Source organism: Cetorhinus maximus, chromosome 3 (genome assembly GCF_964194155.1).
Source record: "Cetorhinus maximus chromosome 3, sCetMax3.hap1.1, whole genome shotgun sequence".
Lineage (NCBI taxonomy): Eukaryota > Metazoa > Chordata > Chondrichthyes > Lamniformes > Cetorhinidae > Cetorhinus > Cetorhinus maximus.
Window position 1 is genome coordinate 70,022,512 of NC_135881.1, and position 26,274 is coordinate 70,048,785.

Below are 26,274 nucleotides of genomic sequence, written 5' to 3' on the forward strand. Positions count from 1 at the left end.
AATACCTACCCTTACTAAATATTTAAATACTTTCAGCAAACTGCTTTGGTAAGCTAATGAAAGTTTACACATCAACATGTCGCTATAATTCTTACATTATCATATGGGAATATTGCAGCACGCATTTGCACTTGCTGCAGATGTGTCGAAGGCTAACTGTTGTACATTCGTGTGTCGTTTTATTTCTGTACAGAAGAAAAAATAAACCTCACTACAGTTAGCTTTAAATTGATATAATTATCAACTTGAACCAATAAGAATAATTTCTGGTTGATAAGTTTTATTAAGACAAAGGAGCTGGGCTCGATAACAGGAACCAGTCGACCTAAAGTTGTTCATATTTATGAAACCGAGAACAACATTTGTCTAAATCATACGGAAGTGACAACGCCAATTTGATTTCTTCGCTGTTCATTGCAAACCCCCACTCTCCAAATGGACACAGTACATGTATTTCTGATGATAAAATATGTTTATTTTAACCCATCAGGAATTCACGTTCCAGCTATTGCTAACTGACCTGAATATAGTACACAGTAAAGATAACAAAAACTTATATTAAGTGTATCTTTACAGGCTCAGTATTTAAATCACACACTACTAATTGCATTACCAGGACCAACTATTAAACTGAAGAAGACATACCGCTTAGAATATGGAATTTATGTTGCTGAATTAATAAGAAAACAGTAGAGAACATTTTATTCTTACACGTGAGAATAAAAGAGCTAACGTACTATCAATGTATTGTAAGACACCTGAGTTATCAATAGGTGCTTAATAGACCAAATTGCGGGACAAAGAAGTCCAATGTCACTTTATCCAGAGCAAAGAAACTCCTTTATAAGCTTGCACTTAGGAGGGATTTGGCGCCCTGGAAATGGATGGGAAAGAGAGGTGCAAGTATGAAACATTCTGGTAAGTTATCAGACCAGCCCCTCACTGGAGAAGCCAGCATTCAGAGTCAATGATATCGAGGATTTCAAAAACTTCAAATTGCAGTGTAAAGAAACTGTCCATGTATTTACTACCGACATAGAGTTCGCCGTTTATCCCTTTATGCTTCTGTTTCTCCCCCATAATAATCTCAGAGAATGCAGATATTCAATAAAAAAAAACAAATTGCAGAGAATAAATACATCGTCGCACTCAACCAAATGGTCAAGCCGTTGTGTGTGTGTGTAGGAGTTTGCTGCATCGCACCCCAGGCTGTGTTTTTAGGTTAAGTATTCCTGAACTACCAATTCCAAGTTACTGGGATCTTGAACTAAAACTCCTGTTGTGAGGTTACAAGACCCACGGTGAGTCGTGTTCTGAAATTCATTCGCTTTGCAACCGATCATTTCCAAACTAAACTACGGTGTGCTCTAACAACCTCGTTTCTATTATTTCTTTTAACGCATTTCCAGCCAGCCCAGTGTCTTCCCAATTGAGAGTGGCGAATTTCCCTTGTAAATGATGCGATGCTCTTGCTGCCCCACCTAAAATATTCGCCCAACCTTCTCTGTTAGTTTCAGTTTCATGCAGGGCGCGATGTGTTTAAAGTGTTCAGATCACTGGGCAGGCTGTTTGTGGGATTTTACATTGCGGGGTCGGAGAGCGGCTTTGACCGTCCCGAGGGCTGATGGCCGCACTGTTTCTCTGTCCCACCCCGTGGAAGGTGCGCCTGCCTCGGGATGGCTGTACTGAAAGCTCAGCATCACCACCCCCTTTCCTGTTGCGGTTCACCTCCATTCAACAAATAACGACAACTGGAAGTGTTTGCATATTTCACCAGGCTGATTTCCTGTGAATAAACTACACCAGACACGTCCCATACTCTACCCCGCACTGATATCAGTGTTTCTGCTTTAATCTGCTGTGAACTGTACCGCACAAGACGCTGATCCGGGAGAAGTTTTTTTTGCAAATCAGTAAGTCTCAGGACTTCGGAGATATTTTCTGACTGAACGAGGCGAAAGCAGAGCATTCGCTCCAGTTTATTTCTGCAGTGTTTGGGGGAGAAAGCAGGAACTTTAAATGTGACGACAATTCTAAGGTACTGTTTACCCGGCTGAGCATGTTACTTACCTTTGTTTAAAACCCCCTTGTGATTTGTGGCTGGCTGTGTGTACAGTTGCGGCGAGGGTGCTTTTCTAGCAACATTTACCACCTTAGTCTGTGAAAGAATTGTTTTCAGTTTGACATAGATTATACTGCATTGAACAATGTGTTGTGTACGATTGTGCGCGCTCCTTGCGAATGTAGCTATTTTGAGCTTGTCTGGTGAGCTATTAGGAGTTGACGTGTCCTGGAGCCACTTTAACTTTTTAATAGTCTAACCTGAAGAAAACACTTGTCGTGAGATAAAATCTTTGTGGATTTATTTCATATTAAAAGAAACTTTTAAAAAAGCCCCGTTAGATACTCTTTACATGCACCTGTACAGGAAGGAAATGTCTGGATCCGTAACATTAATTTGTCTGTATGAAATATCACGATAGTTACTATTGATATCGAGAAGTTTGTGTCATTTATATGGATAGATTAACTGTCTGCAGTACTGTTAGTGTGTCAAAATGTGAACCACAGCAGAATGAACTTGTACTCTTTACTGGGGAAGCCTCACATTAAACCCGTCATGTGTTCACTGAGATCTTCCTATCAGCTAGTGTACTATCTATCAAGTAAAGTCTGTGTTTATGGACAAGTGGACGTTACCTGTAAACATTCTGTGGTTGAGCCTTCATTTGCATCAACACTCTCCGAATGGGCTGAGTGGCAAATTATTGCGAAATGTTTGTCATATACGTAGTTCATCTATTATTGCTGATTTTTAAAATAAGCCACCGTCTCTACTAACTAAATGTTTACCTGAGCTGATCTATCTCACCATCATAAAGATGCCAATCATCACATCTCATCTTCACAGCATTATATCCCAAATGTAATAAACGGCCACACCGACGATGAAATATAAAACAAAACTAACGTTAGATTGGCTAAGAAAATAAATCGAACAGGCTTCTCTAATCTACACAATGGCCCACCTAAACATGTGCATCTCACCAGCAAACGTTCTTCCGGGTTAGGAATTCTACACTTGCTCTTCATTCTCAATCTCTTTTAACTCTTTTTTTCCAGTTACTGGCTGTTCTGGAACTAGCCTGCAAGGATTGCTGGGCTGCCTCTACCTCAGCTGTCAATTGCCTGTTTTCTACCTGTCCTCAGGCTACTCCAATCTCTTCCTGTACATTTTTCTTCTACATTTTTGTTTAGAAAAAAAGTTCTTAGACTGAAGGTCCTAATCGGATTCCCCCCAGAAACCAGGAATATACAGCAGGAAGATGCTGCGCAAGCAAATTAACCTTCACTCCCTATCCTGGAATGAGGGCAACAATGGTGAGAGATTGTTCACAGCGAGGCATTGACTGTAGTAAGACTTTGCCCATAGTGAGGCATGATAAAGCATTTCCCATGATGAGACATTACCTACAGCCCATGAGAAAGCATTGCCCACGGTGAGGCTTTTCCCATGGTAAGGCAATGTCTAGATGAAACATTGTCTACAGTGAGACATTGTCCACAGATATTGTCTATGGCGAGGCTTTTCCCAAGGTGAGACATTTTCCATAGTCAGAAAGTGCCCATGGTGAGACATTGCCCAAGGCGAGACACTGTCCCACAATGAGACTGTGGGGACAGTTCTCTACTAGCATTTGGATCACATCCCGCACGAATTTACACTCCAATGAAGTCAGCGAAGAACAATATTGTGCAAGATGTAAAATCAGCGATCCACCTGATCCCGGATGTTTCCCGCCTGGTCAGTTAGGTTAAAATTACTCCCATTGCGTCGCGGAGCATAAGTGGATGTTTTATCTAAGGCTCTCCCTCCGCAACTGAACTGACCTATCTCAGACATTAAAGTAGAACCAAATTCAATATAACATATCTATATTTGGGCATAGATATTATTCAGTTGGTGGAGCTGACCCGCATGATTCACTTGAAACAGGTAAACATGGTAGGGGAAGGCTCTGTTAGTCCGCTTCTAATGTGTGTTGCCTTTCACACCGCTTGAAACAAATACAATTAAGAAACAGATTTATATAATTGCGTGGCAGTATATCATTCCAGTAGCTAATTTTACCGGAAAAAAGTCGACCTGAGTGCAAAAACTGTACTTCCCGTTTACGCACACATTTTTGCGGTGAAATTATAACGAGAGGCATTCCATCAAAGTGGCAAACGTAGTGATGCCCAGAGGGTCCTTGATACATCAGCACAGCTGGGAGCACGTTTTGGTAGCACCTATGTGAACATGTTCAATTTTGAAGGCGACCTTAAAGAAACACTTGACAAGTTCACACATCCCAGTTTGGTGATTTACTGCCATCATATTTTGGTGATTTCGGGCTATTTCAGTTACTCTTAATTCATTTAAAACACAGATTAAATTCTCCATACCATAGTACCATACTAGTGGTGGAAGCAGGCGCTCTTTTCCCACGCAACACTGGCTGGGTTGGTTAATCTAAGGCCTACAGATTACAAAGACACAAGAGCAGAGTTAGAAAGCGAAGACAACTGAAGAGGCGGAGAGACGGAGCAACGGTAGGCATGGAAAGTAATCAAAATAATGAAAATGAAAAGTGAGAAAGAAGGAAAAGCCTTTTTTCACTACTGAATCGTTGAACAGGCTAACAGCGATAGGCACAGGATAAGCAGCTGCGAGTCAAACTGCCCCTTAAGAGCATTCCAAGATCACAAAATGGGGACTGCAGTATTTATATTTTGGCTTTACAGTCAATATTCCCAAGAAACCCAGACCATTTAGCGTGAAGTTCAGTAACAAAGCTCAGCTTTTGCATTTCTCCATTAATCCAACTCTGGCTCCAGCAAAAATATAAAAGGATGGAATGCAGAACAGGTCTGTCAGCATCTGCAGAAGAGTAATGGCAGGTTAGCCTGTCAGGTATTAACCCTTTGTCTGAACTAGAAACTGAAAGGGATGTGTAATCTTTAAAAGGATTCCACAAAACAAAGAGGGTAAAATCAAAAGCCACTCTTGTGATCACAAAAACACAGTTAATGGGCTTCATCATCTCTGTACCGGTATACAGGTAGGTGGGAAAGGGTGAAAAACATTGGATAATAAGCAAACAACGTCTCAGGCAGTGAAATAGAAAGTGGAAGGGAACTAAAGCTCCAAAATGGAAAAGAATGTCACGGATGTGAGAAACAGACAGGAAAACAGAAGGTAAAGGCAGAGAGATCAGTGTGGGTTTGGAAAGAGGAATTTGAGTGATGAACATAGGATCACACTGCAGATAGAACAGAATATATTCAGCAAGACAATCAACTGACCTCCATGTGGTCTCTTTTGGAGAGGAGATTGCACTGTGAGCAGCACATACAGTATGCTAAATTGGGAAGAGACAATTTAAATTATCAGCTCACAGATAAGAGTGATTGGGGCACCAGACAAGAATATAAATGGTGCATGCATGGGCCACCGTTGCATGGGAAACTGGAAAGGGAGGACCTGCCATAAATTGAGATGGCAGCAAAACAGACAGGGGTATCAGGAAGTGAACGTCTCCTCTGAGGAGTGGAGAGAGGAGGGAAACATGCTGATAGCACCTTGTACATGGGAAAAACAATGGAAGATAATCTGGAAGTTTTTTTCAATCCCATGATCTGAAAATGTGATGAATGTGGTCTCGGAGCCTGTTAATTACAGATAGGGCAAACCTTTGGCTGAGGCAAAAGAAATGCATTTCAGAGCTTTTGCTTCAGAAAATGAGTTATCAGGATAGGTACAACAGGAACTGAGGGGAGAGGGTGGGGATTTTCAGAAAAGGATTACAAAGAAATATAATTTTATGTTCAGCTTTGTGCATCATGAACATTCACATCCTCCATCTTTCCAAATTAGGGTTTAGAATGCCAAATCAAATTTAATTCATGCAATTTAGCATTAGATTAGATGCCGTCTTTCAGAGTACATTCACTTTTTGAATCCAATTAATGAGAGGAGATCTCTAATTGCATGCAGGATTAAATTCAACTCCACCTCAAAACTCCAAATACATTTATTTATAAGTAGGATTTGCACATTTGCACAAGTAGAGTGAGCTGTTTGTGCAGATAGATTGAAATACTTTGGATTTTGATCAATAACATGCTGTGTCTAAGCTGGAACATTGAGTTCAGGAGATTCTATATCAGTATCAGGTTTTCTAATGACAGTTTACGATATGGAGTTCATAAACCAATACACGAGTATTGCATTGGAGTTTCAGTTGTTTCATTTCTTTTCATGGTGTGTAAATTTTTAATATAGTTTCCACATTGTACCAATATAGGACTGATAGATAACAGATTGTAAAACTAAAATTAATTTATTAATATCTACATCATTTTTAGCATCCATGAAAAGGACCATATTTCTATTTAATTTAAATTTGACTGCAAATGTTTCTAATGTTGTTCTTTATTTTGTACTGTTGCATATCAATCTTGATTTACATATCTGTAAAACTATACAAGTTGTGGCCATTTGATATCAATGCTTTATTTTGCAAATCCGGAATTTGATTTAAAATGGCCACATGTACACTGACTCTGAATAAGCATTAAGGTAAATTAAAACCTTGGATCTGAAAGAGCTTGTGTTCAGATTCTTTGAAAATGCACTTCAGATGTTATAAACTGGTTACTCAGTAGGGAAGATTCTCCACTGGACAATAAGGGATTCAGATACAGAAAACTATTATACTATTAGGAATTCAATATATTCTGTACACTTCCCCCACCACGATTAGAATCCTAAACATTTGGATTCATGCTTGTCTTCCTATATTCCAGGGATGTGGGCATTGTTAACATGAGATAGTATGCAGTACATTCTTCCCCAATTATTAATGAACAGTTATTTACCCATACTAAATCACTTCAAAATTGATACAAACCAGTAAGCTTCTCAGAAAAACTGGATGGTGCTGTTTTGTATGTTACCTGTCCATCTCTGAGGTTTAGGTTCAAACTGTGGGCAGAATGATGGGATGAAGGTTTCTTCTTCCACAGACTTGCAAAGGTCAAATGTAAAATGAGCTTGGGCAATCTCAAACTGGCAAGTCCTGTAATTAATGGCTATGGGATGACAAATTGGCAATGTACTGGCAGGCTCACTTGGTAGGCCATAGGTTGGAAAAATGTGGAAAATGGAAATATCATAGTAGTTCAGTAGGAGGTGATTTCTCTGATTGGAAATAAGGTATAACAGTGAATAGTATAGAGGGAACTTTAAATTTACTTCTCACTGTGCATATCTGATCTTGGAGTGATTGATGTTGAAATGGGTGTTCCATTTTCTAGTACTGATATTTTTTACCTAAATGAACACACCCCCAACTGCCCACAGAAAGATACATTAAATTCACCTATTTTTCGCTCTTGGTTAAATGTGCAAGACTTTAGTGTAACAGAAAACATTTTTAACAAAGACCACGTCTGATGTATCCAAATTTGCAGCGGTCCAAATTGAAACAAATTTTAATTCTTCTAAATAAACTAAAATGGATTTAGCTGAAGTCAAAATCAATTAAATTCAAATGACCTCTTTCTTTACTACTAATTTGTACTTGTTCATGTTAACTCCATTTACATTGTATGCTGCAGTCCAGTGGATACATTTAAGTGTGGAATGGCAGGATTAGGTGGAAACAAATTCAATAGAATTAAGATTTGGAGTGATCTGGTGAGTTTAATAGATCCTTGAATAGAGTGGTGCAGGGAAAGCTCTGAAATCATTCAAGAAACAATTGCATGCTGCAATTGGGGTGGGGGGGGGTGGAGAGAGGGGGAGGGAGGGAACAGATTGATGTGATGGGCTGAATGGTCTTCCTCATCCATAATAACCTTGTGAATTTGTGCTAAGCACCTGATAATTAACAAAGTCCTTAGAAGATAAAAGATGGGATTTTCATCTGATTTGGGGCAGGGGGTGGGATAATCACTATATATTTTGTAACAAGAGCAGCAGGGATAAAAATCCTTGCGGAAGCATATTTTTTTAGGTACAGCTTTCACTGTGCAACACTTCACCTTGGATTATTGACTGTACTGAATAGACCTCCTAAATGCTGGCTTTGATATATGTATTGTTCATGAGCTTTGCGCTATATATACAGTATCTTTATGGCACTTATTTGGCTTCTGTGCTTATTTGAATAATTAGAAAAAGGAATTGTCATACCTCCACCAACACAGCTTGTTCACTCTAATATTGGCTCCATTGAAATGATGGGCAATATGATGTATCTAGTTTGCAACATATGTGAAATATCCTTGGCATAAGCAACTGTGTGCTGTAGAAGGATATATATGTTACTAAATTTGACTTGACTGGAAGATGAACCATTTCTTTAGAACCATAAAAAAACATTAAAATCTCAGGATATATATATATATATAAAACAGGAACTTGTTCTCAAATGAGTTAATTTAGAATGCTTCCGAGTATCAGTGGTTTTCCTATTGAGACTTTTGACTTTTGGTGGTTCAGACTCCCAGTGAACAGTTGATCAATACAAATCAAGAATATCTCAGATTTGATCCAGGTCTCTGCTGAGTTAGCTTATCTCAGCAGGAATGACAGTCATATACTGCTACAATTGACTTTAGCACCTCAGCATATGAAGGTAAATGTACTCACTGCTGATCACTATTTATTGAATCCTGTGATTCCATGTACTCTGGCAGCAAAATTGGCTGTAATGGCCCTACAGTTGAATAACCTACTGACATGCTAGGTTCACAAATGAATGACAGCTGGATCTTCTATACCCTTGCAAGAAATCCATGCATTTAAGAGAAGAGGCAAAAAAAGAAAACCAGGGAAGGAAACTAAGGCCTTTAAATATTCTATTTGAATTTCTCAAGAGAAATGCCCTAAAATAGTTCATCTAGGATTAATTGTTGCCACCCATTTTTGAATTTATTCATCAGATGCCATTTGGGTGAGATTTTGAACATCCAGGGGTTCTTTTTGATTAAATTCCACGATATTCACATTTATATCCTTAATATATTTTAACATTTAATTACACTAAATTCAAAACTTTAGGGTGTGCTGCCCCTTTAAAATCAATTGTCAGCAATTATGGAGGGCATCACACACAGTGTTTTCATACCTCCACACTCTTCATACTTGTGCACTTTGCAGGACAGGAACGATATATTTTCCCTCTTCAGGGCTACAGGGGCCAATTGCAGAATGTCTCTCACTGTACCCGTGAACTCTATTAGGAAGTGAGAATTTTTAGCATCTTGATTGACCTCAAGTTCGTCTACCTCCTCCACAGTCAAAGCCACTTAGTTCAACCTCCAGAAAATTGTTTTTCTCCACCTCACCTGTTCCACTACTGAAACCCCAGCCATGCTTTCATCATCTCCAGGCTCAACTTCTCCAAGAGTCAGTTGACTGGCCTCAACTCTTCTGGAGCTACAAATCATTGAAAATGACAAATCCTCTTTCCGTCCACACCTGCAATAACTTTCACAACCTCATCACTCTGTCCTCTCCAAGTTCCACTGGTTCTCTCTATCCAACTTGTCAGTTTCAAAATTTTTGTCCTCATTTTCAAATTATAATCCCACCCTGCCTCGGTGATCTTCTCCTACTTTGTTTCCTCTTAACACCAGATTTCCCCTTACCCCACATTACACCACTGGCAGTGACTGATTTAGTCCCTACGGCCTTGTCCTTTGGAATTCTTAGCCATTTACACCACCATATTGTCACCTACCCACAGATGAGATTAATTAATTAAACACAGTCAAGGGATTAGAGTGGGAGCAATTAATTGCCCATAGTGTCCACCTTTCCTTTAAAAGCATTAATTGTAAAACATTAGGTGATCATTAGAAATCTATGATCTACTGAGTGTTGCCCTCCATATATCAAGTTAATACATACCTCAACATTGTTATTGGTTTATGCTTTTAAATACTAATTCAAGGAAAGTCATATATAATTCTACCTCACTGTGACCCTCTAGTATTGAATTGGCACAACAAAATTCCACTAGTTAGATGATATGGAGTTGTTGCTTATTCTGTCTAAATATGCTCATGTGCAATCATTTGTTTTTCTTTGGTCTTACTAAGAGTTATGCCCCATGGTTGAACAATATTAATGTTGCAAAATTATTTACTTTTTAAGTTAATTGTTTAAATTTAGTTCGTGTCCACATTAGTAAATAGATGTGCATTATGTGTGAGCTTTGGAATCAAACACCTAATGTAAAGTGTAAGTCTACAACCGAGTGTTTGTAAGAGGAAAATAGTTACAGTCCAAATGTAATGAGACTTTCCAGAATGTTAGGGGTTAAGGTTTGCATTGGGCTGATGCCCATACTGCAAGCTGGATGCTCTGTTAGATCAGGCCTGAGGCATGTCATGTTTATGTGTAATTATTTCCTGTCTCCACTAAATGGTGTTTTGTCTCTTTGTAAATACCTAGTTTTCTGTCTGTCAGGTGTAATGACTCCCTCTCTATCTCTTGTCTACATAGGTTAAGGTGGTCAAAGAGTGCCAATTTTCCCTATGTTTTACTTTTTGTTTGCGATGAAACATATCCTAATTTATGTCCTAAAAGTAGCCCCTAAGGCATTGAAGATTATCAATTGCACTAACACAAGGGTTACTTACATCCCATAAAATCCCATGGCTACTGAGCATACTCCTTCGCACTGTTTTATTCTGTGTCTGTTGAAATAAATGGATGTGCACAGATCTTATTTTAAAACAGAAAAAAAATTGTTGAGGTTTTCAAAAACTTAAGGGAATAATGCTGAATATTGTTATTAATAAGCCATAAGTAGAATATTAAACATATGTCCACACTAATTCCATATGAGACATAACTCACCATGACTTCATTGTTCATGGGTTATAAGATCTGGAATATTATAACTTATGGAATAATTTTTAATGCATTGTGAATGCATTCATTTATGCCACATGTGTGATTCTGGTTTCCAGTTTCTGTGGTGATAGTAAGTTATCCAAATTTACAGGCAGGCATAAAAACAGAAGCAACTTCTAAGAAATTCTCCTTTTGACAGGTGTGAAGTAAAGAGGGAAAGTTGTACTTGATGGATTTTACTATCCATCTGCTTAAGGAACAGACAACAGCCATCCACATATCATTGTTATACATATGTAGTAATAAACCTTGTTACAGCACTCTTTGGGATCCAATAAAGGAAGAGTTCATATCAGTGATTCTTCTTTGAGCTATGGTATGAGCTGCTTCAAGGAATGGAGAAAAAGTTAGTCTTAAATTTATTTCAACAAGGTTCAGTTATAGGAATGAATCCAAGGCATTACAGATCATTTTGTTATTTATTTAATACAACAAAAGAAAGATAATTTTTAATATTTAATATAATCAGGCTATGATCAGGAGGCAGGATATACTTAATATAATTTCAAAATCTGCAGATGCTGAAAACTCAAAACAAATACAGAAATTGCTCATTGGGCCAGTTAGCATCTGTGGAGAGAATGGATGATTTAGATGAAGAGTCTACACCTGTTAACTCATCGGCTCTCATGACAGACATTGACTGACCTGCTGAGTATTTCCAGCATTTTCTATTTTGGGAACACTACTAATTTGATGCAGCCAAATTATTCTTTAAATGTATTTACTGTATTTGTATTTAACGTTTCAGAAACTCACAAAATATTGAAGCACATTAGAAGGCTCGCTTCACCACATTTTGTCTCCTCCAGCATTACAGATCATATATTATACATATAAATAAAAAAAAATTCAGGATCACTTTGTACCATATGGTCTCTCTCTGCTTCGTTCATCTACCAGTGTGAGTCCAAGAAATTGCAGATTTGCTGCATATAGGTTATGATGGTCAAAAGAACTAGGAAAAATTATGCCCCATAACTCAACTTGCAGTATTAATATATTTGGCTGATGCTGGCATTCAAATGTTGATTTCACATTCATCTTATTTAGGGTTTTTGACTCACCATTTCACCTTTGCGTTAACTTTAACCATAGTGACATTTTACTGAGATTTTTCCATAAATCCATATCTTCTAAAAGTTGTTTATTTTTACAAAAGTTGGTTCCATTACATCTAACATGGGTAAATAAATATAAAACGGAATGAGCTTAAAATCTAATTACAGGGTTCAACTTAAATGACTGAGAGTTTGAATAACAGCTTCAACTTAAACATGTCTGCCTCGCCGGGTGAATTTTGTCAGTTTTAACTAAATGCCTTATTGCATTGCAGCAGTGTCCCATTTTAGGATAGGATGGGAGGGAATGAAATGGGCAGGGTTGACTCAGAAACAAAAATCAACATTTGTCAGCTATTCACAGATCATTGATAACACAGAGAGAAGTCCACGGTCCAAACCACAATTTCCTGCCTACTTAAAGAAGCACAGGAGCAAGAGGCTAGTGGCAGAGTACAGGTGGACAGTTAAAACAGCCCGAAAAAATATTGCGACTGTGACTTTCTGAAATCTACATTTTAAACTCCCGCACCTGCACGCATACATAATAAGAGAGGCACGCAAATATAAACACGTGTATACCTTTTTATGTATGCGTATCTTGCATCTTCCTTCATGCATATTAGCGCTCATTATGCGTATGTTTAGGTCTATGTCCGTGTGCAGGTGCGAGTGTGTGTGTAAACCATCCATCTGGCCGTCTCCCGCAGAACAAACGCTATCATGCTCTTATGCATGAAATCATTTCCAGTAGCTTTTGACTATCTGCTGTATGTTGTTTCTGCTTCGGTCAAGACTGTTTCCTCATGCTTCCCCCACCCACCCCCCCCCAATACCACTGTTTTTTTTTACTTACAAACACTCTCACTCACTGACAGTGCCGATGGCATGCAGCAGTGACGAGTTAAAAAGCTCCTCCTGTTTGTTGTTGACTGTGCTTCCCCCCACCCTCTCGCTCTCTCTCTCCAGCCCTGAGGCTGAGCCAGTGCTATAATTATTTGATCATGTGGTATTATTATCTGTAATAAATGCAGAGCCGTCTTACAGTAATCAAGCTGATTAAAAATTCTTGCGCGCCAGCCGGAAATTGTCCTCCCTCCTCTCTCACTCTCTCTCTCCCCCCCCCCCCACCCCTCTCCACCTCCACCCCGTCCTTTTTTTTTTATTATTTTCTTGAACAAATTGCTCTGACAGTTACAAGGAGTGATGCAATCGAAAGGCAGCCCAAACCAGGCAGAGCCCGGCTGGACTGTCGCTGCCTAAAAAAAAACCGTGATGTTTTGGAAGGGTTATTTTCTCAGCACTGAGAGGAGAAAGGGAAGAGAAGAGGAGTGATGAGTCTCAAAGCAACTAATAATTTAATGTGAAGCCGCTCGGCTCCGTCCTGACTGAGGAAGAGAGAGAGAGAGAGAGAGACTCAGGGACAGCCGCCACCGCCACTAAAAACACCACAGCTTTCACTGGACTTTTAAACAACAACAACAAAAAGTCCACGACTTTTTGGGGTTGGAAACAATATATATCACGTTTTGTGTCCCAAGTTCCTCCTTTTTAATCATAATATTAGCTGTCCTTTCAACCCCCCCCAACCCCCCCCCCTCTCCAACTAGACTCTTTACCCTTTCTCCACCCCCTAAATACGAAGAAGATCATTTTTTTAAAAAAAAGAAAATCAAATTCAAAAAGAAAAGAAATAATATCTCGAAGCTATATGTTGTCCAGAAACCAACCGGTCCGGCTGTTAGTTTTCACGAAGAGTCCGAAGTGAGGAGTTGCTATTTTTCTTATGCCTTGGAAGTTTGCCTTTTAGCTCCGCGCAGAGAAGTGGGTGAGTTGTTTGCGATCGGAATTGTATTTCTTGTAGTTTTTTCAGAAAAAGATGCCACACGATAACGACAGCGTTTTTTTTTGTGTGTGTACCCATACCGCTTTGGTTAGTTTGTTTCTTTGTCTTTTTTTCTCTAAATATATGTAAACGTGAAATCCTGGAGTGGAGTTTCTAAAATGCATGGAACTGGTAGCACAGAAAAAGTTGTAAAGTAGGGGCTGAGGATGAAACCGTGCATTATTTGCTTACATAAATGCTAGGCTGCAGGTTACCATTGCGGTGCTGGGATGAGAATGCCTCCTTTAGCACTGATCTTGTGTCATAGTAGTCAGTGAAAAGTGGAATTTGCTGTAGTTCTTGAAAACATGCAATGATAGAAACCCTACGTACTGCAATGGGCATTTTATCATTTGGTTGTAATTATAATCATCGTTTACCAAGTCAAAATTGGAACACTTCGAGATGTGACCATTCATTTTGTGATGTACACAGGCCTGAAGTCTGAACTCTGGACCTCAAATTTGTGAATATTCCATCATTTGAGGAATTATGCACCCTAAAAATGACAACATTTTCACTGTAGTAGTCTTAATTCCAGATAATGAAGTTGTCCTTGCATTTTGACATCCTTGGAGCCTGTTCTGAAGGATTTGCATCTTGTGTCTTTCTGAAAAGCTACATGGACATGTTGTGCTACAAAGGTTTAAAGACCTTAATTTTTAAATAAAAAAAGGCTGATGATAGAAAATCTGGACATTCCACATTAATCCTCTATATTTGTTGTTGAGTCTGACCTCAGTAATATCTTGAAGTGGTTTTCTTTAAACTTGGTAGGTGATCTCTGAGAGTTGGTGGTGAGCATGGAAAAACCCAGTGAAACAGTGCAAGTGAAGGAGAATTCAGAAAAAAACAACAATCTCATTGATCCTAAAGGTACCCCGGCTAAGATCCCCCGCTTGGACCAGAATGGGAGTCTCTCCACCCGCAACAGACTGGGTAGCATGGGTGCCAAAGTGACTGGAGGCTCACTCAAACACACGGGCCAGCTGGTGAAAATCGGTAATAAAAAAGGTACCAGTGTGTGCAACCTGCTTTCACTAATATCGAATATATAAATAAAAATAGGAATCTAGGTGGTTTAACATTCCCGTGGTAATGCAAAGTTGACTGCAAAGCAAATTTCCTTCAGAGCACAGTTTAAATGTATGCAATCCTTGCACAAACCAGGATATTTATGAAAATAAAATAGTTTGAAGGCAGCAGAATTTATTTTTCAAGCTGCCATAACATTTATCATACAATCATTTATTTTTCCTCTATTTACAGACAACAAGGAATGTATTATTTATGAAATGAATGGACACAGCAGTCTGTATTGTTAGATCTTTATCTATTAAAACTGGAAAAAGGCACTTCAGCAAATTCCTTGGCCTCTGCTTTTGATTACCCTATTTATTGATTGTTAGCCAAGTGCATATATGTATAAAGGAAGCCAGGTTAAAAGCACCAAAAATATAATTTATTACAGTTTTCAAACAGAGTGTATTAACATTTACCATCAAGAACTGGAGCAGAATCAAACAGTCTTATGATCCCTCCAAAAGTTATAAGTGCCATAAATTCCTGAATAGAAGATTTCAGCTGTCTCTGGCATTATGTGATATTTGCAGACTGTGATGCCAGTACAGTTTTAGACAAGGATTCTATACACTTGATTACTTCTTACAGCAGATGTGTTGTTTACATAGACTCATAAACCTAATGCGAAAGCTTCATGCTGCCTTTCATATATACATCATTGAGTATTTTTAGAACTGATTGGTGACCATCACTTACTGCTTTAATACTAGAAGGTTATAAAGTTGCTGGCCCTGGAAATTTAGCCAAGTATTAGTAATAGGAAGCAGCCAGTGAAGTAAAAGATCATGAAAGATTATCCACTTTAAAAGAAGAAAGATGATGACAGTTTGGAAAAAAGATGGTAGGAAATTAATGACGTCATATTTAGTCAGTATCTTAAGAGCTATATAAACAGTTTCTAGAACTACCAGGCATATAACATTGGGAGAGAAAAGTGGGCTATCTTATCAAGCTTTAAATGATAATATATCATTGTAAAGACAGAACTTAATTTTGTGTAATGTATGATTTTGAACAGATATGAATTACTTCCCTATTAAAAATTGTAGTTACTAATCATTCTATAAAGTTAAGCAGGTGACCAAACCTGTTAGTGAGCCAAAGGGACTTTTACATTTTACTACATGAAATGCAACTTGTGGGTTCTTTGGCAACCTAGTCTCCTCAGATGCTCATACAAGTGATCCATAAATATGTTTGTTTTTGACGTGCAGTTTTATTGTTTCTAAAAATAGCCACATTTATAGTGATTTATAGTTTACAGTAGGTACTAATAAATCTTGTTAGAATGATAGTTGCACCTCCTATATAATGTACAATATTAAAATATGTAAGTCATTTCTTATTCTTTGTAGGAAATATGCTCCCTGTTTTCTGTGTGGTGGAACACTTTGAAAGTCCTATAGAGTATGAAAGTAAGGAAGAACATGCAGAATTTGTTCTGGTACGGAAGGACATGTTGTTTAATCAACTAGTGGAGATGGCGCTGCTTTCTCTTGGATATTCCCACAGTTCTGCTGCTCAGGCTAAAGGTACATCATTTCATATTTACATCCTGACCTAGAATAAAGGCTACATTTTATTTCTTCCCATCATAATGATTATGCTTAATATGCTATTTTCAAAAGTTATGCTAAATGTTTTTTCAGGTGATGTTATTAAAATATGCAAGGATGAAAAATCTGTTTACATTCACAGCCCAAAAGAGGAAAAATGCAAAATATAGAGCTCCGTGCCAAAAATTCAGGAATGTCCTGTCGCTACCTGTGATTGTAATGAGGCTCCTTAGCATAGTGGTAACAATTTTGAGCAATAGTGAAAACTACAACATTTTCTATGCGCACTATATATCGGCAAATCAATCTGGCAATGAAATTTGAGGACATTGTTTCTTTAACAATTTGAGGCTACAGTAGAAAACAAAGGAATTTTTTATACAGAACTTTGAATTTTAAATGATCCATTTTACATAGCAGTAAGTACTCATTTTGATTTTGACATGAACCTTTGGTATAACAAGAGCATTTATTTTGTATGTGCTGTATAAGTTTTATTGTGCTGCAAATTAATGGAACCATTTTGTTGACACAAAATATACCTAAAATACATAAGCCAAATTTTGAGTTGAATGTTGTATCTTTAAAACTGTATGCTTTTTATGGGAGGAGAATGATTTTATATTTAGGTTACCTTTTGATCATTTAAGCAGGGAAAATATATAATGATTTCAAATACTTCTCAACCATCACTGTTTAGTATTAGCTATTTATGGCTCTAACAAAGATTTGCAATATTGAAACATGTAACAAAGCATTTGAAATACTTTTATATTAGTTTTTTTTTCTAATTTAGGTTTCCTTTGAATCTTGCCTGTGTTTAATTCTGGTACACAGAAAGAGGTTACACTTCCAGTAATGACACTTGTTAAGTATATTTGAGCCAGTTCATGATAAGGGGTAGGGAAAGCAATAGCTCCTTTTTCAATTCATTATGGTGAATTGGGTCTTTTATTACACTTTTGTACACATAAAAATGGAGGAAATCTGGAATAATGTTAAAACAGAGCAAAATAATTAAGATATGTAATTTATTGCCTGTTTAAAAGTATTAGCATCTTGTAGGTGAATTAACAGCTGATGTTTCTCACTCTACCTAATGCTGACTGTCACAGGCCTGATCCAGGTTGGGAAGTGGAATCCAGTCCCTCTCTCATATGTGACAGATGCACCGGATGCCACAGTAGCAGACATGCTGCAGGATGTGTATCATGTGGTCACACTGAAAATTCAGTTACACAGGTTAGTCACAACATGCAAGTCCCTGGGCCTCAACAATTGCATGGCATCATTACTATTTCATCTCTGTCTTTAACTTCCACATCTCTAAATGCCTGAATTATTTTACCAAACGCATTGGAGCAAGAAGGTAGAAGTAACAAGAAATAATAGTCGCCACATGCAGCTGATGTATAATTCATGCATCAATACAGCAGATGTGTTGTATAAAGTAATTAACTAATCAGAACAATCAGGAGACTGAGAGCAATCTCTAGATGCATCTGCTTGATGTGCCAAATGAAATCTGTCTATCTTGAAGGAATGTTGCACCAGGAACCAGTCCTGAAATGTCCTTTTTTTTCCCCCCCTTTATATGATATATTTTATCATGCAGTTGCCCAAAACTGGAAGACTTGCCACCTGAACAGTGGACACACACAACCGTCAGAAATGCTCTGAAGGAACTACTGAAAGAAATGAACCAGAGCACACTGGCAAAAGAATGCCCCCTTTCCCAGGTATTTAATAGGGCTTTACTAAAGTATTTTAGAAAGAGTAATAATGAATAAAACCTGAACCACAGATAATTTATTTACATTTTTGAGGACTACAGCATCATTTTTGCATCAAAATCAAAAATATATGATTACTTTTTAAATCTTTTTTCCAAAAATCTTACAAGTGGTTTGAGGTTTTGCATTTCTCTAATTGTTATCTGTAACGGTCACCATTGCAAATTTGTAGAAGGTCATCTGTAATTTTCATGGTTTGAAACTTATATTCTTCCTATTGTACATTGTAAGGAATTCCCCTATCATCTGGTACAGCCTCATTCCAGGGAAACCAACAGTAATGATGTCCCAAATTAGAGTAACATCCATTACAAGTGCAGTTTGGTACTGGATTACTCCAGAAAATAACTAGAAACCTGGAAATGTTCTACTTTATTGGAAAAATTCCATACAATGTACTTTTTTTAAATCAAAGACTGGATTCTAGGAAGTGAGCTAAACACTGCCAAGTAATCTTTGGGATTCAACTAACATTTATAATCCTAAAGTTTTGACTTTGTGTCTGCTGAACTCAAAACTAACTTGTAATTGTAGAAGTCTTTCATTGCTAGAGGTGTTAATATTGGATACAATGTTTTTCATTACAATGGAATGATGTGTTCTGCTAAAAGATGTCATTTGATGTTACAGTAGCAAAAATTCTTGACAGTGATGTGCTTCTGATTCCAAGGAGAGACAGATAAGGTCAAGGTTTTCATGCAAATTAAATTATTTCAAAAGAGTTGAATAGTTTTGGATCCACACCCATTTTGATTATATAAAGGTAGAAACCTTACCAAATTAGTCATTCTGCTAGAAAAACATCTACCACTGAAAGAAGAGTTTAACATATTTATTTGGTAGTTGATTATTTATGTACAGAACAGTTTACTTTTACTGTCATTTCTGCAGTACAATTTAGTTTACAAAATCTGCCAATTAATTGCTACGACAAAAGAAATTCCAATATTTAAATAAAGTAAAAACTTCCAGAACGTATACTGTGTAGGATGTGTTCGAAGAATGACATGTAGGGGAATGATTGGTATGCCGAGCTCACGTTTTTAGGGTGTAAAAGAGGCGCAAAGTATATCAATTTAGTAGTGAGGCAGACTGTGCCCAATCTGCACATTCTTTGGTCCCACTGAAAAATTTATGGGGCCTGTGAAAGTCTGACCATCATCAGAAAGTTTTCCCTTGAGGCCTGAGGATTAATTTCCCTCAATTCTCAGGCTTTTTGGTTTTGCAGCACCGAGGCTGAGCAAGAAAATGGCCGTGGACCAAAACCTACCCCACAATATTTCTATAATTTAAATATATAAATTCTGAAAGGATATTGCAAGGAACAGAAGTTATGTGAATATTGAAATTATAAAACTTTATTTGTGCGGGAGCTTCCATAAGTTTTACATTGAAATACTGATGAATGTTTGTGAATGAATAACTGTAGCTAAGCAGCACTAGATATTAACAGACTTTGAAAAGAAACTGTTTAAAATATCTTAATATATAAATTATGCTTTAGCAGCTTCTATATTGATGTGGGTGGAGTGCTTGCGCTACCAGTTCAAGGTGTGCAGGCCTTGCACTGCCAATGGCAAGCCTAAAGTATAGGTACCACATTCACTAAGGCTAAAATCCAAGGATAAATCCTAAGGAATCAGCAGGTTTAAGTTGGAGTTGCCACTGGTTGCACAGAATCACACTTCAGGAGCTGATGTCACAGTCACCACACTGACACCAATATAAAGTCAGCCTTAGTTTAAGTTGCTTGTTTCTGGATCAGAAGGTTCTAGATTTGAGCCCTGCATAACTTAGGCTGATGCTCTAGTTTACTACTGAAGAAGTGCTGAATTATTGAAGCTGCACTCAGGATCACAGAATTGTTACAATGCAGAAGGAGGCCATTCAGACCATCGTGTCTGCACTGGCTCTCCAAATGAGCATTATGACTTAGTGCCATTCTCCTGCCTTTTCCCTGTAATCCTGCACATTTTTTCTATGTAAATAATCATCTAATGCCCTCTTGGATGTCTCAATTGAACCTGCCTCCACTACACTTCCAGGCAGTGCATTCCAGACCCGAACCACCTCCATGTAAAAGTTTTTTCTCACATCACCTTTGCTTCTTTTGCAAAACACTTCATATATGTGCCCTCTCGTTCTTGAACCTTTTATGAACGGGAACAGTTTCTCCTTATCTACTCTATCCAGCCCCCTCATGATTTTGAACGTGCTTATAAATCTCCTCTTAGCCTTCTCCTCGCCAAGGAGAACAGTCCCAACCTCTCCAATCTATCTTCATAACTCAAGTTTCTCATCCCAAACCAGAGCCCCATCTGTCTGTTCAGGAGGCTGTTAAAGATCCCATGGCATTGTTCAGAGAACAGCATAATTGAGCAAAGAATTCAACCCGCATCCTGGCCAACATTCCTCTGCAACCAATATCAAAAGAAATTAAATAGATTAATGATTCATTTATCTCATTGCAGTTTGTAGGATGTTAAGAACATAAAGAGTAGGAATAGGCCTTTTGGCCCCTCGAGCCTGCTCTGCCATTAAATAACGGTTGATCTGACTGTGCCCTTAACTTCACTTTCCTGCCTACCCCCCATAACTTTTGACTCCCTTGTTTCTGTGGCAGAATGGATGTTGTGTTTGTCTACATGACAAAGGTCACTGTATTCCAGAAATATAAAAAAACAATTCATTTTGTGAAGCACTTTGAGATGTTTTATTGTGATAAAGGTCTATGTGAATGCAATGTTTTGTTTATTTAACCAACCTGTCTTCTCACCATTGTCCTCTGAAACTATTTTCAACTGGCTAGCCAGTATTGTGTTATGTGCTTCCCATTCCCTTTTTCCAAACTCATACATGTTGTGAACAAAAACAAGCAGGTAAGTTTTTAAATTTGTTTGTTTACTTGCATTTCTAAAGTAGATTTACTAGGATAAAGCTTGGCTCGCTTTCTTGATTCCTCTTTTGGCTTTTCCCGTGTTACATGGGATTGCCACAATGCTGGTTGATAATCCTTCATATCAACCATTATTTTTTGGATTTGGTGGGTGGTTTTACAGCCAGATGCCCTTCTTGCCACTAACCCTCCGCATTTATAGGAGAAAACTTGGCATGCAGTTGGAAAGGTTCTTGATTACCCATCTTTCGTCTCGCCAGCCTTCTTTCAGTCATTGCAGTCAATAGTAACATTCTGTTAAAACTGACATAACATTAAAACTGATCTATACTACAGATGGTTGCTGGTCTGCTCAATTGAAATTACAGGTGGAAAGAGTTAAAGCATTTCTGTAGATGTGGGTCAGGTGTAATCCTCTGGGAGCTGCAATTGTCTTTCTAATTTGTTTCCAGTGGCAGGTCCCCAATCCTTTATGATTTCACTATTGTATTGTTGAAACTGGCAGTGTTATTCCAGGGTCAGGATCCAATCTGACTGGAGAAAAGCAATGTGAAATTCCCTAGACGAGGTAATCTCACACCCCTACAAGTCCAGTGCGGTGTCAAACCTGCTTTGCAAAGCTTTCAGGAGATTGGTTGAACAATTGTAAACTTAGCTGAGCTTAGTTTAGATGTTTAGTGAGAGCAGAAATTTCTCCTTCTTGTTCTCAGACTGTTTAAATGTCTAACTTTTGAGAAACAGCCATGCCCATGCATGTATCCAGGTATGTGTAGAGTTCTCTTCTGAACAGGACAGTTAAAGTTCCAGCCAGTCAGGAGCCAAGCAATGTAAACATGGTCTGCCTAGCTCGAACCTGGTCTGAGGCTGGTAGCTGCTGTGTAAATTCTTGTTAAACAGCTGTTGTACTGACAGTTCAATACTGTTTTTGAACATGTTCTTACCTGAAGGATAGTTTTACACCCAAATAAACAAACCATAAGCCATTAATTATAACACCATCGAACTTTTGATTGAGGAACTATGAAGAAATGACAATCACATATATTGAAATCAAGCAAAAAGGCAAAAATGTGCTTACATTTGAAAAACATAAATTCCTCAGAAATTAAAATGATATTCATGCTGAATTGAAACAGGTCAATCAAATTTAACGAAGTGTTTTCCTCAGCAAAATATTTTCTTTTATGGATAAGGAACATCAATTTGATAATAGTGAAATCTAGAAATTAGTAGCTGTAATTTCCTTCATACATGAGCAACATTTGCTATCTATTCAGGCTGCTATACTGAATATTTGGCAATAATGTTATTGAACATAAACATTTCTGAATTTTATTTGCAAGAAATTTAAATGTAGCTAGAGTAGTTAAATAAAAACATCTTGTGGATTTTGTTGATTTTTTTTTTTATTCATGGGATGCGGACATCATTAGCTAGACCAGCAGGAAGGAGCAGTGATAGTTCCAAGTCAGGATGGTATGTGGCTTGGAAGGGAACTTGCAAGTGGTGGTGTTTCCATGCATCTGCTGCCCTTGTTCTAAAGGTGGTGGAAGTTAGGTGTTCGGAAGGTGCTTTCGAATGTTGATAGTATTCTGACCGTATCTTTATGATATCCCATAACTTTATTTAAAAAGAACTTACCTAGCAACTAATAGCATAAATAATTCTGCATCTATTTCATGATCTCACATGAATACCAGGATACTGCTTTTTCCTTTAATCTTTGCTTGGTTTTATTCTTGCAAAGTACACAGGGCTTTTTAAACTTGCCAATTGGCCATTTATTGTTAGCTTTATCTTACTCCAAGAACTTAAATAAAAAAAACTACTTTCTAAGAAAATGCTCCAGAGCTATAAAACATTTCTGTTCTTAAATGTTAATACACTACAGTTATCTTTGGCAATAGCCTATGAATTATTAACATCTTTTAGTTGCTTTAAAGTGCAAAGAAAAGGATTAGGGGTTACTTCATATCTGTTGAAAAAAATACACAAGAAACCAACTCCCTGTTTTTGTCATGAATATTTCACATTCATTAGAACATCATTATCTATATTTTAATATCCTCCATTTTAGAAGGGTGATGGTAACAGAACATCAGAGTAGTTCATTAAAAAAATCCTGAGTCACTCAATTACTGTACATCAATAATTAACCTCTTCATACAGAATTTTGAATCTAAAGGATCTTAAATGTTCGTTCTATCTGTTTACTATATAATGATTAAGTGAAATGAAATATGAAAAAAATCCAGTTTACTAATAATCAATTAGTAAACTTTGTTAATTTGAGGAGTTGCTGTAGCAATTCTTTTTCTGAATCAACATATTGATATTAGTACGGTGGCCTCTTTTTGGTGTTGCCATGGATTTTAACAAATTTGGCCCATAATATTGTTTAGTCTAGAGGAATCCTAGGACAGAACATGCCAAGTCAATGTTATTACAGTACAGAACAAAACATACAAACTTAAGCAATAATGTTCACTAAAGTTTTGACTCAGTTTTATATGAAGACAAAGTTCAGTAAGGATTACCATATTTTTAATTTAACGATTGGATAGACATATTTCATGTGAGTTGCAGTTTAATCTGTGAAAAAGATTTAGCAGATGCATTACCATGTGTGTGCCATGGATTTTGGAACCGATACTTGACCTGCAGTGTAATCTTGCGCACAGTGCAGAGGTGGATGGCTGTAGAGCCCCTACACAAAAAAGAAATAATGGTTGTATCTCATTTACTCTTAATCATATGAGGTCTCATAACTGAAATTCTTTTCAGTCTCATTTGTTAAAATTAATGTGAATGCATAAAAAAAATATTCAATCTATGACCACCTACGAAGAGCTAAATATTTTCACAAAGGTTTCTTTATTACTTGTACCAGAATTCCGTTTTCCTTTTCAATTTATACACCCATGGGATGTGGACATTGCTGGAAAGGCCAGCATTTTTTGCACTTTCGCAGTTGCCCTTGAGAAGATGGTGGTTCTTGAAACTTTGCAATCCATGTGTTAGTGCTGTTAGGTAGGGAGTTCTGGGGTTTTGACACACCAATGATGAAGGAACAGTGATATAGTTCCAAGTCATTATGATGTATGACTTCTTGATCGACAAGGAAATTGAGGGTTATGGGGGGCAGACAGGAAAGTGGAGTTAAGGCCATAATCGGATCAGCCATGATCTTATTGAATGGTAGAGCAAGCTTGAGAGGCCGAATGGTCTACTCCTCCTATTTCTTATGATCTTATTATGATCTTATGACTTGGAAGAGAACTTGGAGTTGATAATGTTCTCAAGCACCTGCTGCTCTTGTCCTTCCAGCTGGTAGAGATCATGGGCAGAATTTTCTGCCTTCCAGGCGGGCGGGCCTGACCCAATCTCCAGGGGGCGGGGAGCCGATCCCTGCCGGAGAAGCGGGCCCCGCCGCCATTTTAAGTGGGTGGGCCAATTAAGGCCCGCCCAGCGTGACGTCCGGCGGGAAGCGCTATGCGCTTCCTGTGCGGGCGGGGAGTAGTGATTCCCCAAATGCGAGAGTGCGCTCTTTCGTGCATGTGCACGAAAGAGCGCACATCTCCCTGAGGCTAAGTGCTGCCTCAGGGAGATCACTGACAGTTGTAAAAACATTAAAAACATTAAGCCATGAAGTGCTGCGGGGTGGACTAAAGAGGGCTGAGTGGGACTTCCACCACTCCATTGAGGAGGAAGTCCCGTCCTCTAGAGCTCCCGGTCATCAGTCCCGGTAGCACTAAGAAGGCATCAGTCCTAGCTGCAGGGACTACATGAGAAGAAGATAATCAAGGCCCATCGATTGCTGGAGCAGGTAAGTCTGGGGTCTTGGGCCGGAAGAGTTTAGGGAGGTTAGGGTGAAGGACTGGGGGATGGGGGGAGGTGGTGGGTTTAAAGGAAGGAGTGGGTAGGAAGGAAGAAGGTGTTTGACCTAAGGGTGGGGGGGGGGGGGTGGCCACCTCATGATTGGCAAAGGGCAGCCCCTGAAGAGCAACCCCCACCTCTTTCCTTCCCAACCTTTAGGCATTTGATTTAAAAAATCAAGCTGCCCGCTCCCACCTGGCTGCCCACTCCAAATGTTTTATGGCATGGGCAATGTATTATCAGGGTCAGTTTGTTTGATACCAAGCCTAATTGACCCTTCATTATTCATTTAAATATGGTGGATGGGCTGCCGATTTTGGCACCCACCTGCCCCCTCCGTAATTTGTTGGAGAGCTCAAAGGTGGGTGGGAAGGTGGTGGGAGGGTGCTTACCCTATTTTACATGGCCCCATCCCCACTGTGGAAAACACGCCTGCCGGGGTCAGGTAAAATTCAGCCCTGTGTCTTTCAGGGCTCAGCCATTAGTGGTGCTTTTGAGCCACTCTTGGTGGTCAGCATTAAAGTTCTCCAACCAGGTACGTCCTGTACCTTTGCTTCTTCCAAGAAGTGTTCAACATGGATGAGTAATAATTCATCAACTAAGGAATGAAAGGCTTGCATTTATAGTGCCTTTCATGACCTCAAGATATCCCCAAGTGCTTTAAAGCCAATGAAACACTTTCTTGAGGTGTAGTCACTGTTGTAATGAAGGAAACATGGCAGCCAATTTCTGCACATCAACCACCCACAAACAAAAATATGACTAGAAGATTTTTTGTGTTATGTTGAGTGAGGAATAAATTTTGGCCAAGACACCAGGGATAACTCTACTTCCTGGCGGACGTCATGCTGGGGGGCGGGCCTGCCCGTGCCCACTCCTGCACTCCACCCCCCCGCAGCCCAACAGGGGGGGAAATCTTTCCCTTAGTTACACATCATTTAACAAGGCTTCACATCTTCAGCGGTTTTTACAGTGAGAATAAAGTGTAAAAAGTCAACTTCTCGTCAAATCAGTTACTACTGTGCTGATTGTGTCTGCAAGGGCTACAGAAGCCCACCCTGTGGAGGATCAGGGTATTCTTGAGAGCAATTACTGGAGTCCACATTTAACTGCGCATGTGCAGACACCAAAAGTTGCTGTCAGTTTCAC

At 38.5% G+C, this 26,274-nt stretch overlaps 1 protein-coding gene across 4 annotated transcripts in view; it reads left to right on the plus strand.

Moving 5' to 3' along the window:
* Positions 1-1,782: 1,782 nt before the first annotated feature.
* LOC144678715 (DNA-binding protein SATB1-like) overlaps positions 1,783-26,274 on the plus strand; it is a 145,552-nt gene continuing 121,060 nt past the window's right edge. Inside the window, exons 1-5 of one of the 4 annotated variants that reach the window (XM_078538536.1) lie at positions 1,783-2,038; positions 14,699-14,935; positions 16,360-16,536; positions 17,676-17,802; positions 18,176-18,299. In XM_078538536.1, coding sequence (XP_078394662.1) covers positions 14,725-14,935; positions 16,360-16,536; positions 17,676-17,802; positions 18,176-18,299 — 639 coding nt within the window. In that variant the 5' untranslated portion in view covers positions 1,783-2,038; positions 14,699-14,724. Of the gene's footprint in view, positions 2,039-13,197; positions 13,865-14,698; positions 14,936-16,359; positions 16,537-17,675; positions 17,803-18,175; positions 18,300-26,274 lie in introns of those variants that run through there. The other 3 variants (XM_078538537.1, XM_078538534.1, XM_078538538.1) reach the window with 3 other exon arrangements.